Source organism: Budorcas taxicolor, chromosome 15 (assembly GCF_023091745.1).
Source record: "Budorcas taxicolor isolate Tak-1 chromosome 15, Takin1.1, whole genome shotgun sequence".
Classification (NCBI taxonomy): Eukaryota; Metazoa; Chordata; class Mammalia; order Artiodactyla; family Bovidae; genus Budorcas; species Budorcas taxicolor.
In genome coordinates this window covers 78,103,554-78,120,566 of record NC_068924.1, presented here as the reverse complement: position 1 = coordinate 78,120,566, position 17,013 = coordinate 78,103,554, and the positions used below count along the sequence as shown (strand labels likewise).

The following is a 17,013-nucleotide window of genomic DNA, read 5'->3' as shown; positions in this document are numbered from 1 at the left end:
GAAGAACTATGGACGGAGGTTCATGACATTGTACTGGAGGTGGTGATCAAAACCATCCCCAAGGAAAAGAAATGTAAAATGGCAAAGTGCTGTCAGAGGAGCCCTTACAAATAGCTGAGAAGAGAAGAGAAGTGAACGGGAAAGGAGAAAAGGAAAGATATACCTCTCTGAATGCAGAGTTCCAAAGAATAGCAAGGAGAGATAAGAAAGCCTTCTTCAGTGATCAATGCAAATAAATAGAGGAAAACAATAGAATGGGAAAGACTAGAGATCTCTTCATGAAAAGTAGAGATACCAAGGGAAAATTTCATACAAAGATTGGCACAATAAAGGATAGAGACCATATGGACCTAACAGAAGCAGAAGATATTAGGAAGAGGTGGCCAGAATACACAGAAGAACTGTACAAAAAAGATCTTAATGACCCAGATAATCACAATGGTGTTGTGATCACTCACCTAGAGCCAGACATGCTGGACTGTGAAGTCAAGTGGGCCTTAGAAAGCATCACTACCAACAAGGCTAGTGGAGGTGATGGAATTCCAGCTGAGATATTTCAAATCCTAAAAGATGATGCTGTGAAAGTGCTGCACTCAATATACCATCAAATTTGGGAAACAGCAATGGCCACAGGACTTGAAAAATCAGTTCTCATTCCAATCCCAAAGAAATGCAATGCCAAATGATGTTCAGACTTCTATACAGTTGCACTCATTTCACACACTAAAAAAGTAATGCTTAAAATTCTCCAAGCTAGGCTTCAATAGTACGTGAACTGAGAACTTCCAGATGTTCAAGCTCGATTTAGAAAAGACAGAGGAACCAGCAATCAAATTGCTAACATCTGTTGGATCATAGAGAAAGCAAGGGAATTCCAAAAGACATCTGCTTCACTGACTATGCTAAAGCCTTTGACCATGTGGATCAAAACAAACTGTGGAAAATTCTTCAATAGGTGGGAATACCAGACTGCCTTACCTGCCTCCTGAGCAACCTGTATGCAGGTCAAGAAGCTACAGTTAGAACTAGACATGGAACAATGGAGTGGTTCCAAATTAGGAAAGGAGTACATCAAGGCTGCATGTTGTCACCCTGCTTATTTAACTTCTATGCAGAGTATATAATGTGAAATGTCAGGCTGGATGAAGCAGAAGCTGGAGTCAGGATTTCTGGGAGAAATCTCAATAACCTCAGATATGCAGATGACACCACCCTTATGGCAGAAAGTGAAGAGAACCTAAACAGCCTCTTGTTGAAGGTGAAAGAAGAGAGTGAAAAAGCTGGTTTAAAATTCAACATTCAAAAAATGAAGATCATTGCATCTGGTCTCATGATTTCATGACAAATTGCAGTAACATTGTACTGGAGGTGGTGATCCAAAACATCCTCAAGGAAAAGAAATGCAAAAAGGCAAAATGATGTCTGAGGAGGCCTTACAAATAGCTGAGAAAAGAAAAGAAGTGAAAGGCAAAGGAGAGAAGGAAAGATACACCCAACTGAATGCAGAGTTCCAGAGAATAGCAAGTAGAGATAAGAAAGCATCTTATGCGAACAAAGCAAGAAGTAGAGGAAAATGATAGGACGGAAAAAACTAGAGATCTCTTCAAGAAAATTGGAGATGTCAAGGGAACATTTCATGCAAAGATGGGCACAATAAAGGACAGAAATGGTAGAGACCTCACAGAAAAGAAGAAATTAAGAAGACGTGGCAAGAGTAAACAGAATTATACAAAAAAGCTCTAATGACCCAGATAACCAGGATGTTATGATCACTCACCAAGAGCGAGACATTTTGGAGTGTGAAGTCAAGTGGGCCTTAGAAAGCATTGATATGAACAATGCTAATGGAGGTGATTTAATGCTAATAGAGGTGATGAAATTCCAGCTGAGCTATTTCAAATCCCCAAAAGATAATGCTATTATAGTGCTACACTCGATATGCAAATTTGGAAAACTCAGCAGTGGCCACAGGACTTGAAAAATCAATTTTTATTCCCAAAGAAAGGCAATGCCAAAGAACATTCAAAGTACCACATAATTGCTCTCATGTCACATGCTAGCAAGGTAATGCTCAAAATCCTTTCAAACTAGGCTTCAACAGTACATGAACTGAGAACTTCTAGATATGCAAGTTGGATTTAGAAAAGGCAAAGGAACCAAAAATCAAATTGCCAACATCTGTTGGATCATGGAACAAGCAAGAGAGTTCTAAAACAAAACAAAACAAAAAAAACTTCTTCACTGACTACTCTAATATCCCTCTGGGTTTACTGTTTCTTCTGACCCTTTGTGGATCACAACAAGCTGTGGAAAATTCTTAACGAGATGGGAGTACTAGACCTGCCTCCTGAGCAACTGGCATGCAGGTCAAGAAGCAACAGTTGGAACCGGACTTGGAACAATGGACTGGTTCCAAATTGGGAAAGGAGTACGTCAAGGCCGTATATTGTCACCCTGCTTATTTAATTTATATGCAGAGTACTTCATGTGAAATGCTGTGCTGGATGAAGCAGAAGCTGGAATCAAAATTGCTGGGAGAAATATGAACAACTTCAGATAAGAAGAGCATACTACTCTAATGGCAGAAAGTGAAGAGGAACTAAAGAGTCTGTTGATGAAGGTGAAAGAGGAGGGTAAAAAAGCTGGCTTCAAGCTCAACATTCAAAAAATGAAGATCATGGCATTCAGTCCAATCACTTCATGGCAAATAGATGGCGAAAAAATAGAAACAGTGATAGAGTTTATTTTCTTGGGCTCCAAAAATCATTGCAGCTGGTGACTGCAGCCATGAAATTGAAAGATGCTTGCTCCTTGGAAGAAAAGCAGTGACAAACCTAGACAGCATATTAAAAAGCAGAGATGTTACTTTGCCAACAAAGGTCCATATAGTCCAAGTTATGGGTTTTTCAGAAGTCATGTGTGGATATGAGAGTTGGACCAGAAAGAAGGTTGTGCACCAAGAATTGTTGCTTTTGAACTGTGGTGTTGGAGAAAACTCTTAAGAGTCCCTTGGACAGCATGGAGATCAAACCTGTCAGTTTGATCAACCCTGAATATTCATTGAAATGACTGATGATTAAGCTGAAGCTCCAATACATTGGCCACCTGATGGGAAGAACCAATTCATTGGAAAAGACCCTGGTGCCTGGAAAGGTTGAGGGTGGGCAGAGCAGAGGGCGACAGAGGATGAGATTGTTGGATGGCATCATGGACTCAATGGACATGAGTTCGAGCAAACTGGGAGATAGTGAAGGAACATGGAAGCCTGGTGTGCTGCAGTTCATGGGGTCACAAAGAGTCAGACATGACTTACTGACCTAACAACGGCATCTCAGCTCCTACACCTTGTCATAGGAACCAGGCTGTGTCCAGGCTGTCTGCCTGATGGCCCACTCATCTCAGTACAGTGCATTGCTTCCTGACACACAGGCTTGAGGGGTGCACATGGGCCTCAGGAGTGAGCCTAAGTATTCGTCTTGGGCCTGCACATAACCAGTCCTCTTTCCTCAGATTCCTCCTATCCCCTTGTGAGTTTGTTTCTTCATTTCTTTAAGTGGAAATGTAATTCTTATTCTTTCTGCTTCACAGTGATATCTGGATCACCACTTTGTACAAAGTATTTCAAAAGAATGGTACAATTGTAAGCTGTTTTAAAATATGAAGTGAAAAAACAAAAACAAAAACAAAAACAAAAACAAACCACACACACACACACCAAAAATCGCAGTACTTAATATTAGCTAAAATCCCTTTAAGCTTTATGTGCAATCATTCTAGTGAAGTCTAGTCTTATGGAGGCCCTGTCTTCTGAAGATAGTTTTTCAGTCAACCAAAGTCTTGGTGAAAGAAAAGTGGTGCTTTTCGTGGGGAATACCCAAAGGTTTGGAGCCAGGAAGAGTGAACTGGAGTTTCTGTTCTTTGCTTTTCAGAAGGTAGTTTATTCTCCTGGAACTGTAATTTCTCCAACTGTAAAAAGAACTATAGTTAGGATATAGCCACATCATTGATTTAACAGCTATTTATGGAATTCCTACTGCAGGTCCAATCTTGTGCCAGTAGGTACTGAGAACTCAGGGATGAGCAAAATGGACATAGTCTCTGCTCTCATGGAAACTGCTTTAACAGGGAACATCAAACAATTGTAAGCAGTCATGGAAAAAGAAAAGTTATGTGTAAGTTGCGTGGCAAGAAGTAGGTAGTTAGAAACATGGAATTACTGTTTGGCACAGGGCCAAGCCTCCCATTCCTTTGTTTCTCAGAGGTTTAAGAATTCTGAGGATCTCAGGAGGATGACATTGCTTTGAAATACTTTGAATCCTCTCATGTATGCTATTGCAGGTCCTCCCAGGCAGGATGGCTGGTTTCCCACAGAAAATGATAAGTTGGCCCTGAAATATACCTTGTCCCCATCCCTCCACATACTCCTGAGTCCCGAGACCTCACTCACGTTTTTGTTTCTCTCCTGATTGGGCTCTTCTGGAGCAAGCTCTCCGATGAGCAGTGGTTTAAGGTACAACCGCACAATGTCAGGGTCCGGATGCATGGCTCTGAAGACGTCCTGTGAATCAGAGAGAACTGTTAGAGGCTTAAAAATGACATGCTTACACACAGATATCTCCCCTTTCTTACCTCATTCTGCACCGACCTTAGGAATCAGCACAGACTATGTTATAGAGCATTTACTTCTAACTCTAGGTTGACACTTCAAGTTCATTGATCAGAGTTACCCTTGAAATTCTTCTATGAGAGCCTCACACTGGAGACCCACCCACTGAGTGCATGGCTTACTAGGCAAGTCCTGGGTGGAAAGTTGATCCCCAAGCATTGGAAGAGATCGTTGTTTATTTTATTGAGCACGAGAAGAAGTAGTTGGCTTTGAGACTGTGGGCCACGGTGAATCTTTAGAGACAAACCTCAGGCTTGGTGTGGAAGTTGCCCACACTGTTTGGAGCGTGCAGCAACCAAGACTGCCTATGCAAACCACATCTATCAGTTTCCCTTTTAGTTCTTGGTCAAGGACCAGGGGACAGAGGCTCTTGCATTGAGTTATTTCCAAGGAAAGACAAGTTAAAGTTGATGATAACAAATGTCTAAAAGAGCATGGGAGCAAAGCCCTTGAACCCTTAATTGTCTAAAGTGGCACTTTCTTGGCTAAGTTTATCACTGAAGAAGCCTTAGCACTCTTTCTAAAACAACAACAACAACAAGAACAAAAAACACCACAGCATTCTCTGTAGGGGCTGGAGACAGGCACAAAACAGAGCTGACCCACTATATTTTTCCAACTCCATTCCCATGTTCAGTAGTAACTCCAAGTGGCTATGAGAAGCAGTGTTGGTTCCCATGTCCTGCTTAAGTTTGGAAATAAGAGATAGACTTTTTTTTTTTCTCGAGGGATTTAAACTGCTTTGGGGGAAGGAGGTTTCTCCAAGAGTAAGACACTGGACTTCATGCTATTATGGTTTTGAGAATAGGAATGGTCAATATGAAGAAAAATAACCAAGGTTTATTAATTTGAATATGTGGAATCCACACACAATAGCCTGGAGTGGTGGTGTTGCAGAGTGCTGATTAAGAAACCGGATCCCCGAGCAGCCTTCCTACATGTAGGTCTATGCTTGCTGTGTAATTGTGGACAAGTCTCTTGACCAGTCCATGCTCCTGTTTTCTCTTCCCTAACACAGGAGTGATGGTAATAGCTACTCAATTTATAAAGTTATTATAAAAATTAAGTGAGCTGATTAGAATCTGAGTGGTTTATAGTAAATTCTCAAACATATTAGCTCTCTTTCCTATACGTGTGCCTCTGGGCTTCCCTGGGGGCTCAGATGGTAAAGAATCCGCCTGCAATGCGGGAGACCCCGGTTAGATCCCTGGGTTGGGAAGATCCCCTGGAGAAGGGAATGGCACCCACTCCAGTATTCTTGCCTGCAGAATTCCATGGACAGAGGAGTCTAGTGGGCTACAGTCCATGGCATTGCACAGAGTTGTACACGACTGAGTGACTAAGACGCACCCGGATAAGGGCTACCTGCCTTTCTTCTCTTCAGTAAAATATAACAGTTCAGAGAGTTTCTTTCCATACTCCACTCGGAGTGAGCTCTGAATTGTTTTAGTGAAGACAATGAACCCTCCATCTTCAAAATCTAAAGCAACTTTAGATACATCTAGAACTACATACAAACCTACACATAGAGCATTTTCATATGCATAGGCTTGTATGTATATATATAACATGAATGAGGTTATTCAGAAGGGTGCAATATCAACTCTTTAGACTCACTTTTCTAGATTCAGTGATGTAAGAAGGGATTTGTATCTGTGAGAACCAGTCCAGGACCTGCTGCTCCTTCTGCCTTTGTACACTTGCTCTGACCCCCTTGGGAAATGCTGCTTTCAAAAATGTGTTTTCGTTGTCACATTCAACGACCCTAAAGTTAGTTTACCTAACCAGGATGAGAGTCATTCGGTGATTAGCAATGTGACTAAAACATTTCAGGGTGGCCCATACTGAAAAATCATGTTCTGCCTGCTGTTAAGGAACAGAGGAGAGTGAGAAACGCTCTGAGGGATCAAGGTCAGGGTGTAGAGCAGGGGTGAGGCCCTGGACTTACATCTTACTCTGAGAAGTCGCCCAGAGCCCTGGAACAGTGTGCTGAAGCTAATATTCCTCTGGGTTCACTGTTTCTTCTGATCTTCAGCAAGATTCACAGGTCAATACTGTGACAACAGAGCCTGAAGACCTACAGAGTTTTCCAGAAGAGTAAGAATTGCCCTGCTGTGTGGAACTCTTTTCATTGCATTAATGGGCAGTACAAATATGGCTCAGGCAGTCTTAGAATATTCAGTTTGAAGGAATTCACTATTAGAGTCTAGATACTGAGTAAGTTGTGAAATCTTCTCAAAAGATTTCTCAAAAATGAGTTGTTGTTTTTTTTAATTAACTTTATTTGACAAGTATGCTCCTCCTGGAGAAAGTCCAGGGGTAAATGAAGGGGAGAGGGAGTAACACCATGTTCTTAGTGTATCCTGTGTACAAGGCGCTCTGTGGGCCAGCTCATCATCATCAACTTACTTCTGTGAGGTTCCATCATCTTTGTTATACGTATAAAGACTCCAAATCTCAGAACATTGCCACAGTAAGTGGGAGAGCCGGGATTTGAACTCAAGGCTATGTGGCTTTAAAGCCAGGAAGCCATAAAGGTCCATTCCAGCCTTAACATGTACAGTTCTTTTCCTGAAAGAAGGGTGACACAAGATTGTTTGGGGAGGATGTTAAGATCAGTATATGCATGCTAGGCAGTTAGTAAAGTATTTCCCCACCTTAGGTTTTAATGATGTACATCACTCTGTGGCCCCAACCTACTTCTCCAGGTTGACCTCTCACCATACGCTTCATGCCTCATCCTGTCCAGTGGAACTCTCCCTATTCGGTAAACACTCCAGGACCCTGTATAGTTCTGAAGCTTTTAATACATGCTGCTCCCTCTGCCTTGACTGCTTTCCTCCATTTTTTTTTTTTCCTACTTAAAAGTTCCTTCTCAGTCTTGAACATCCAGATGAAATATGCCTTCCTAACACAGTCAGGAAAGTTATTTACGATCTCTTCTGGGCTCCCATGACACTTTGTTCCTAAAGCTTTTCAAATGATGTTGCAGTGAACCTGTGTATTCACAAAGGCCTTCTCTAGTGGCTTTTGACTTTTTTGAAGACTGAGACAATGCATTATTGATTAAATTATACCTGATATTTTTCGCTGTGCCTGGAATATGACATGTGATCAAGAGACGGTGGATGAATAAGGGGAAGGGTGAATGAATAGAGCAGTATATGACTTCTCTAAAAAGGAGAAAGTTGAGAAGTATTGAGTTCAAAGCATATGGGTCTTAAGCATTGCTGTCTCTTCCCTACTCTCAGCATCTCAATTTTCTGACCTTTTAACTACTTTATCATCTCTCATTTTCATCTGCTATCTTTTGATTCACTTCTCAACCATCATCTCTATTTCCTAACCTATTCATAAATTTATACTGTAGCTCTTCTTAACACTGATTATTTCCCAAACAGTATCAACACAGAGGAAAGATGTGATATCTGTGTTTTCACAAATGACTTTGGAAATCCTGCTGATTTTTTGCTGTTATTAAATGGGGGCTGGAAAGATGTCCTTTATTGGAAAAGCAGTATGATCCCTAGTGGGAGAGACAAGTATGTAAAGTGAGAAGGCCTGAGAAGGATCATGTCCTTACAGCTTAACTACTGTATACAGGCTGTGCCCCGCATCAAGGCACTTGGCCTAGAGAGCATGTGTGGGTTAAAATTCAGGACACACTCCATTTGCCAAATCTTGTTCTGCAATCAATCAGTGTGTGCCTATTAAACTTACACCAAAATACAGTACAGGGTGAAGAGCAGTATGTTGTTTATGTCGGGAAATTTGCTTAATCTCTGAGGCTTCGATTTGTTTTCTAACTGTGGATACTACTTAGTCTGCTCCATGGGCTCATTTATCCCTTCATTCATTTATCCCTGCATTCATTTATTCCTTCATTCATTTATTCTGTCATTACAAAACCTTGCTGAAGACTTAGCCAAGCATAAAAGAGCTTAAGCTTTGGAATCAGATGCTATTAATTGATGATATTTTTATATTATTATTATTTGGTTCCTCTGAAGTGGGTTGAAATTTCCCAAAATTCAGAAAAAAAAAAACACAAAACACCCACCCATGGTGAATTTATGTATATAGTCACAAAACAATATAACTAGAACATAGATTTTGATTTACTTATCTCAAAAAGCTCACAGGGGACTTCCCTGTAGGTCTGGTGGTTAAGACTCCATGCTTCCAATGGAGGGTGTGGGTTCCATCCCTGTTGGGCAACTAAGGTCCCACACGCCTTTCAGCACAGCCGAAAAAAAAAAAAACCAAAAACAAAAACCAAAAAACACCTCACCAGAATATTCAATACCCAACTGCGGACACCCATTCCTACACCTTTGGGTGGTTCCTCTTCTGGTTCCTTCTCAGATCTCACCTGTTTCAAGGCAAATGCTAAATCAAGGTCCCTCATATTTCTGGGAGATCACAAGTTTTGAGTAGGCTGATTTATCTGGAGAGTATAGTCTTTGCCTTCATTTGGGAAAAGAGCCACTTTGGAGTGGAGAATGTTTGCATGAAGTCACCAAGATTCCTCTCCACCCACACGGATAAACAGAGTGGTATTTATTTATCTATTTATTTTTGCCATAACTCACTCTATTATTTGAGAATTTTCATTATTTGAGATTTTTTCCTGTGATATACTTAACTAAGCTCCAGGCCAGACTCTCTCTCTATCTCCACTGCCCCCACCAAAGCTGTTCATCTTTCTGGCTTCATTATCTCGTAATGGCAACTGCCACCCACCTACATACATAAGGCATCCATCAGACAGTTTAGACTCCTTACCCCTGCTTACTTACCCAGCCACTTATCCCCTATTATAAATTATGTCTCCTGGTTATCCACCCCTCTTCCTCATTTCTGTTGTCAGTGCCTTTCTCAGGACTTCAGCATGTTCCCTGGACTCCTTCCTTCGTTTTGATTCTTTTAAAAAAAATGTATATGGGGCCGTAGCCTATTAACAATGTTGTGATAGCTCCAGGCGGACAGCAAAGGGACTCAGCCATACAGATGCCTGTATCCATTCTGCCTTGACTAACTCTTCTTGATCTTCAGCCTTTACTTAACCACCAGGCTGACGTTTGAAAAAAAGTCCCTGTTTATGGCCTTTGCCACCCATTAGCCCTTTAACTGCACTTGTCTCTTTACTCTTGTACCTTGTTTTCAACTTGAACCATCATTCAAATGAAAATCAAATTAAAATTTAATTTTAAAGTAAAAAAAGCTGACAGCCCACAAAAGATGCAGTTATGACTGATGACAACTTTCCTTTTACAAACAGCTAGAATCCTGGTTGGTTTCCTTGTAGGATTGGGTGTAGGGAAGGATGCTGGGCTAGAGAAGTGTCATTACCTGCAGTGGGAGGAGAGGAAGACATACAGCGATGGTAAAATCCAGAGTCCTTCGCTCAGAACTCAAGACCCTTTCTCCCCCTCCTCCTTCTCTTGTCTCTTTCTTTACCTCGCACACCCTTCATCCTCTCTTCCTCCTTCCCCTCTTCTCATCCTCAAGCCATCACATCGACCAGGATTGTGCTGAGCAAAGGATGTGGCCAAGCCGGGAGACCTATTCTGCTGGTGCTTCCTCGTGATGTGAACCTGATCTGTATGCCACCTCTGTACACCTCCTCTCTTGCCCCACCCCAGCCTTGCCTCTGCTGATTCCACATGAGTCTTTTGGACCTGCACACAGCTCTATCCTCTTCTGCCTTGCAGTCTTCCAAGCAGTTGAAACAAATTTTGCTATATTTCCTCTAGGCTTTTGTCATCTTTTTCCTGTCATATTGGATTTTTACTCTGATGAAGAGCTTGAGTTTCTGAGTGTCCCTCTCAGACCCTGATGTTCAGACACAAGGAGGTGGCTGACTATGCAATTGGATTATAACCCTGACTTCTTTGTTCTGAACATGTTGCTCTTGTGCACACCTCACAAGATTGTGTTTACTTCTTTTGTGGAGCCTGGAAATATTGTTGACTTACTTATATGAAACTTGGGACTTCCCAGGTGGTGCTAGTTGTAAAGAATCCACCTGCCAATGCAGGAGACATAAGAGATGCAGGTTCAGGCCCTGGGTAGGGAAGATTCCCCTGGAGGAGAGCAGGACAACCCACTCCAGTATTCTTGCCTGGAGGATCCCCAAGGACAGAGGAGCCTAGTGGGCTATAGTCCATAGGGTTGCCCAGAGTCAGAGATGACTGAAGTAACTTAGTCCAACTTAGCATGCAGGATGCTTCATACGGACATGTTGTAATCTATGTGATTCTTGCTGGGCTTATAGATTGTTTCTGGCTTTTCCTAGGTAAGCTTTTCTAGGTGAGAAGATCTGAGCCTCGACTTTAGTTATTAGCATTTGTGCATTAGTTTTAAACCATATAATTTGAAAAAATCAGATAAATAATATGTGCAATAACAGGAATTGATGTGCCTGTGTTTTGTATAATAGACATTTTTATTAGTAAAATTCCTTGGACAAAATGACAACTTAACTCAGTAATTACTTATCTAAGTAATACTAAACACCATTTTTTGAATATTTAATCTGTGCCAGGTATAAGGAAACGTTTATTTTATCTCTGCTGACTTTGACAACCATACTAAGATAGAGTTATCATTATCCCACTTTCTAGATAAAGGAGCTGAGGCTCCAAGTGCTTCAGCAAGCCCCTCAGGACATTCCTAGTAAGTGGTGGAGCCCAGATGCAAACCACAGCTGTTTCATTTTCAAATTTGTACTCTTAATCATTAGACTGGACACCTCAAAAAGTTTTAGAATGACTGACCACATGAATGAATGAGTGAATGAATGAATGAGTGACCCTTGGTATGAAACAAGCTACCTTGGTATCATTATGTACTTTTCATGAGAAGGATGGACGCTTGGAGAAGAGTTTCTATGCAAATAAGGAAAGATGCCCCGCTCTGGGCAGGTGCAGCTATGGTCCAGGGCTTGTGCACAGAGATCATATTTGGTGCACATTTGCCTTTCAGGGCACCACCTGCAAACACTTTTTAGGCTGTAGAGAGACAGCATCTGACCTCAGGTTCTCTGACTTCATGTTCTTCCCTCCTTCCCTAGTCTCGCCATTTCTCCACCACATACTCCTCTGTTCCCAAAGAGTTGGCAGCAAACAATCAGGATTTCTAAGCAGGTGGTAAACAGGAAATGTTAAGCATACCTCTGAGTCTATGGACGTGTGATACAAATAACAATATCTATGGTTTAATGAAAAGTGTGTCTGGCATTATGCTAAACATTTTACAAGCTTTAGTCTCATTTTCTAATTAGATGGGTAAGGTCATTCCCATTATGCAGATGATGAAGCTGAGTTCCAGAGCATTTCAGAGACTTTCCCAGGCTTATCTAACTAGTATACCACACCTCAGGCTCCATGGACTCTGAGTGGCCATGGAATACCACAGTTGTCAGAATTCTCCTGGCACCCTTCCATCTTCTCTAGCCATCATCCACTGGGGACTTTCCTCTGAACATTCTGGATCTGCCTTCTAAAAGTCTAGGGTACATGACTGACCATGCTCAGGGTGTTCATCCTTAAGGCACTAATCCTGAGGTGTCATGGGTATTTTCCCACAGGTTCTGATTGTTTCTATTTTATTAATCAATTCTTCCTTGTTGACTAGAATTGGATGCAGAATCGTGGTCTTTCTCTAACTTCTGGGAGATTAAAAAACTCACCAGCAAATTGCAAATTCATCAGCTGACCTGCTTTCTGCAAGCTACATCTACCAGTTATATTCAAGGTGGTTGAAGGTACATATTTTTCTAACACATCCTCTGAGCTGATTCTGTGACTTGTGTTAGAAAAGCATCGTCCATATTTTCTTTGTGTTGTGGAGATGAGATCTGTGGTAATTTTTCCCTCTATTTTTGCCACTTAATTTTTTTAAATTGAAGTAGAATTGCTTTACAGAATTTTTTGGTTTTCTGTTATTCATCAACAAGTATTTTTTCCCTTTATTTTTGTTAATTTTTCTCTCAATTCTTACACAAATGCCTGTCACTTGGCTTCTTCTATCCTCAGCTCTCTGGCTTCCTAGGGCCTTCCTGACAGATGTAAAACTCCCATCATGAACTACAAGCTCATGCACACTTTCCCAGGAAAAGGTTGAGCTTTGCTTTAAAAATATCAGATCAGATTGGAGTGGTGGAGATGTGGAAGGGTGTGTTCATAAAGGCATTCCTCTGACTACAGAATCAAGACAAGAAGATGGTAGAAGACCCTGATTAGACAGAGAAGTTGAGAAATTTGGAGAAAATGAGAATTGGGGAAAGAAGATGTTGCTAGTGTCAAAACCCAAAATCTTTCTTACTTTGCAAACTTGCCGTATGTTTGTGTATTCTGTTTTTATCAGTCAGGTAACATTCACAGAGCAGAGCTTCATGAATCAATATTTTTAGTCCAATGCTTTGAAACCAGTTGGAAAAATTATATACTAACATGAAAACAATAAGGGTAACGTAAAAATAATCTGTTTAAATTTCTACTTGATAATATGCTAATTTTCTGATCTTGAATTAGTTTATTTAACACCTTTTATTCCCCATTTCTTCATGTGTATAATATGGAGAAAAAGTTCCTAATTGGGCTAAAACCAACTTTCTTATAGAATATTTTAGAAGGGATTCCTAAATATATTTAAGGATTGAGAAACCTCCTTCTTCAATATTAAATGGAAATTTTATTTTTAAGATCAGCTATAAAGGGCTTTATGGTAAAAAACCTATCTGATTTTAAAATTTGTCGCTGTTATTTGTGGACTGTGAGATACATTATTTTCATCTGTTAGCATCAGTTTTTTCATCTTTAATATGGGAATGCCATTCACTTTCCTTATGGTGAGGTTTAAGTGAGGTCATGCCTTTGAATGTGTCTATGGTATCTTAGGGCTTCCCAAGTGGTGCTGATGGTAAAGAACACTCCTTCCATTGCTGGAGAGGTAAGAGATACAGGTTTGATCCCTGGGTCAGGAAGATCCCCTGGAAAAGAACATGGCAACGCACTTCAGTATTCATGCCTGGAGAATCCCAAGGACAGAGGTGCCAGGCAGGATATGGTCCATAGGGTCGCAAAGAGTTGAATGTGGCTGTATGGATGTGAGAGTTGGACTGTGAAGAAAGCTGAGGGCCAAAGAATTGATGCTTTTGAACTGTGGTGCTGGAGAAGACTCTTGAGAGTCCCTTGGACTGCAAGGAGATCCAACCAGTCCATTCTAAAGGAGATCAGTCCTGGGTGTTCTTTGGAAGGACTGATGCTAAAGCTAAAACTCCAATACTTTGGGCACCTCATGAGAAGAGTTGACTCATTGGAAAAGACTCTGATGCTGGGAGGGATTGGGGTCAGGAGGAGAAGGGGACGACAGAGGATGGGATGGCTGGATGGCATCACTGACTCGATGGACATGAGTTTGAGTGAACTCCGGGAGTTGGTGATGGACAAGGAGGCCTGGCATGCTGCAATTCATGGGGTCGCAAAGAGTCAGACATGACTGAGCGGCTGAACTGAACTGAAGGCTACTTAACATGCATGATGCATGGTATGTTAGGCATCCACTGAAAGTCTATTTTTTTTCAGCTATTTTGGTGGAGGAGAGTTATGAGGAAAACCAGTGAAGGAAAGTGGTTAAGACTGAAAGTTAAGAAAGATAAGTGTTTTGAATCTGAGATCTGCTGGCTTGGTGAACTTGAGTCAGTCACTTAACCACTCTGATTTCAGTTACTTCTTCCATAAAAGTGGGCTGTATCACCTGTATCCCACTGAATGAACTGGACGAATAAAAAGAGCTCTACAAAGTCTAAAAGCCTGTGTCACTGTACGCTTCAAACACCACTCAACATTCTGATGCTCGCCAGATGGACTGCTGTCTACTTCACGCACTCCAGTTGTAGGAGTCTGAGAAATTTCTACTTGGGTGTAGACATTTTCTCCAGATTTTGCTCACCTATTTGTAATTTTCTTCTTATAAGACAATAACTACATTTCAAAACCAAACAAATAAAACAAAAAACATAATGCCAAGAACAAAAACCAAAACCTGCAATACACATAGTATCTACTGTCAGCATCTGAGCCCACCCCAAACCCAGTGCAAATAATAGCTAGACCTTGAGGCTTAATTAGCTTTCAAGTTTTTGCTGGATAGGAATCCTAGAAAATTGGTTTGGGAGAAGATGAGTGATCATGGAGCTTGAACACTTGAAATGGTTTTGGAAAGACAGCCAAGGTCCCAGCCACCCAGCAGCTGGAACAGAAAGATAGAGGGCAGGCTTTGAGCACCTTACCATGGCATCTTCCCCAGCATAGTAGTTGAGGACCTTCCGCCCACCGGGATGCCTGTCTGCCCAGCCAGTAACATCGTAGACCTTGCGACTGATCACCAGCCACTGATCAGTCTTCTGATTGTGTCTCTGGATCTCCTGCCAGGGGTACGTGTTGAGGCTTTTTCTGGGCAAGTCGCACTTTGCATTTGCCTCCTGCCTTGCAGAGAGCTTGGCTTTCCCACTTGCTCCTGGTTTCCCATTTGGCTGATGCTTCGCACCTAGGTCCAGCTGGTTCTCATCTATGAAGCTCCCATTGCCCTCAGGCTTTTCTTCAAATGTCACTGTCTTTGTACTTTTAGAATTTCTGGCTTGACACCTGGAATTTCTAATTCTCACCTGACTGAACTACAGAATGACCTTTTCCCTCTCCTGTGAAGTAAGCCTACACAGAAAACTGTTTAGCCTACTTGACTCTTGGCAAACCTGATGGTGAGCTCCTTCCCAGCCTCTCACTTCTCTGTCCTGTGTCTTTTTTGTCCTGATGAAGACTTTCCCCGCACTCCAGAATGTTGGTCTACCTTTCTCTCTTGTATCTCTCTGCTGGCTGATCTTTTAGCAGAGTTCTTATCCATCATTAAGTGTCCCTTAGTCAAGAGCTGGAGCCAATCACAGCCCAGAGGATGGTGTGGCCTGACCCCTGGGAGGAGGGGCTGGCTCCTTCTTTGCTGACTGTCTGCACTGGCATCATGCTGGGTCAGGCTCATTAGCTCTCCCCCATTGAAAGGAAGAGTTGTTTTAATTCAACACATGAGCAGAAGCTTGCAAAACCTCTAGGAGGCTATGAACGCCTCCTGGAATTGGGAACTGTTCTTTCTTTGTTGTTGTTAAGATTGGAAATTTTCCTTTTATTCTTCTTTTCTCAGATTACTTAAAAATTTTTTTTAAAAAAAATCTGAACTGAAGGATAATTGCTTTACAGAATTTTGTGGCTTTCTGTCATACATCAACAAGAATCAGCCACAGGTACGACCATATCCTTTGCGTCTCCCTCACCATCCCACCCTTTCAGACTGTCATAGAACCCCTGTTTGAATTCCCTCAGTCATACAGCAAATTGTTTTTTTGACAGCTGTTGTTTCTCCCTAAGGGTTTTAAATTTCTGAAAAAAGCATTTTTGACTTTAAAATGTTTGTAACACCCTATTAAGGTTACATTGGTTTACAACATTATATAAATTTCAGGTGTGGGAAATTATAATTCAACTTCTGAAGCAGTACAGCATGCTCACCACCAAAAGTTTTATTTTCCATCAGTCTCCATGCAGTTGACCTTCTTTACCCATTCTACCATCCTCCCAGCACTCCCACTCGAGAAGCCACTGCACTGTATGTTTGTTTTTAACATTTCACGTTTGTATCCAGAAAGGAGTGAAGTCATATGGTAGCTGTCTTTCTCTGCTTGATTTTTTTCACTTAGTATATTATTCTCAAGAAGGTGAAGTTGCTCAGTGGTGCCCAAGTCTTTGCAACCCCATGGACTGTAGCCTACCAGGGTCCTCTGTCCATGGGATTTTCCAGGCAAGAATACTGGAGTGGGTTGCCGTCTCCTTCTCCACGGGATCTTCCCAATCCAGGGACTGAACCTGGGTCTCCCCTGAGTTGTGGGCAGATGTTTTGCCATCTGAGCCACCAGGGAAGCCCATCCTTATTTCCAAAAGTGTGAAGATTTCATCTTTCAATCATTTTAATTATCTTTTAATGATTTCTAATAATTTTTGTCTGTTTTGTTTTCTTTGCTTTATTCTTCAGTTGGCACTCTGCTTTGGTTTTATTTATTTATTTATTTTAGCTTTTTAAAAAATTGTTTGATTTCCTTTTTGGTTTCTTTAGTTCTCTTGTGTTTAGTTTTCGTTTTGGTCTGTTTTCGTTTCTTTTGTGTATATGTTAGTTTGTTCTTGTTTCTATTTACAATTTGAGGTTTTATCTTTTCTTTCTTTCTTTTTTAATTTTAATTTTTACTTTATTTTACTTTACAATACTGTATTGGTTTTGCCATACATTGACATGAATCC

At 41.3% G+C, this 17,013-nt stretch overlaps 1 protein-coding gene across 1 annotated transcript in view; it reads right to left on the bottom strand.

Annotated features, from left to right (window-relative positions):
• LOC128059983 (fatty acid desaturase 2-like protein FADS2B) overlaps positions 1-15,574 on the bottom strand; it is a 40,944-nt gene extending 25,370 nt beyond the window's left edge. The window contains exons 1-3 of the mRNA XM_052652206.1: positions 15,456-15,574; positions 14,964-15,318; positions 4,448-4,558 (exon numbers count right to left, since the gene is read on the bottom strand). Of these exons, the coding sequence (XP_052508166.1) occupies positions 4,448-4,558; positions 14,964-15,318; positions 15,456-15,574 (585 nt within the window). The remainder of the gene's footprint in view (positions 1-4,447; positions 4,559-14,963; positions 15,319-15,455) is intronic.
• Positions 15,575-17,013: the final 1,439 nt, after the last annotated feature.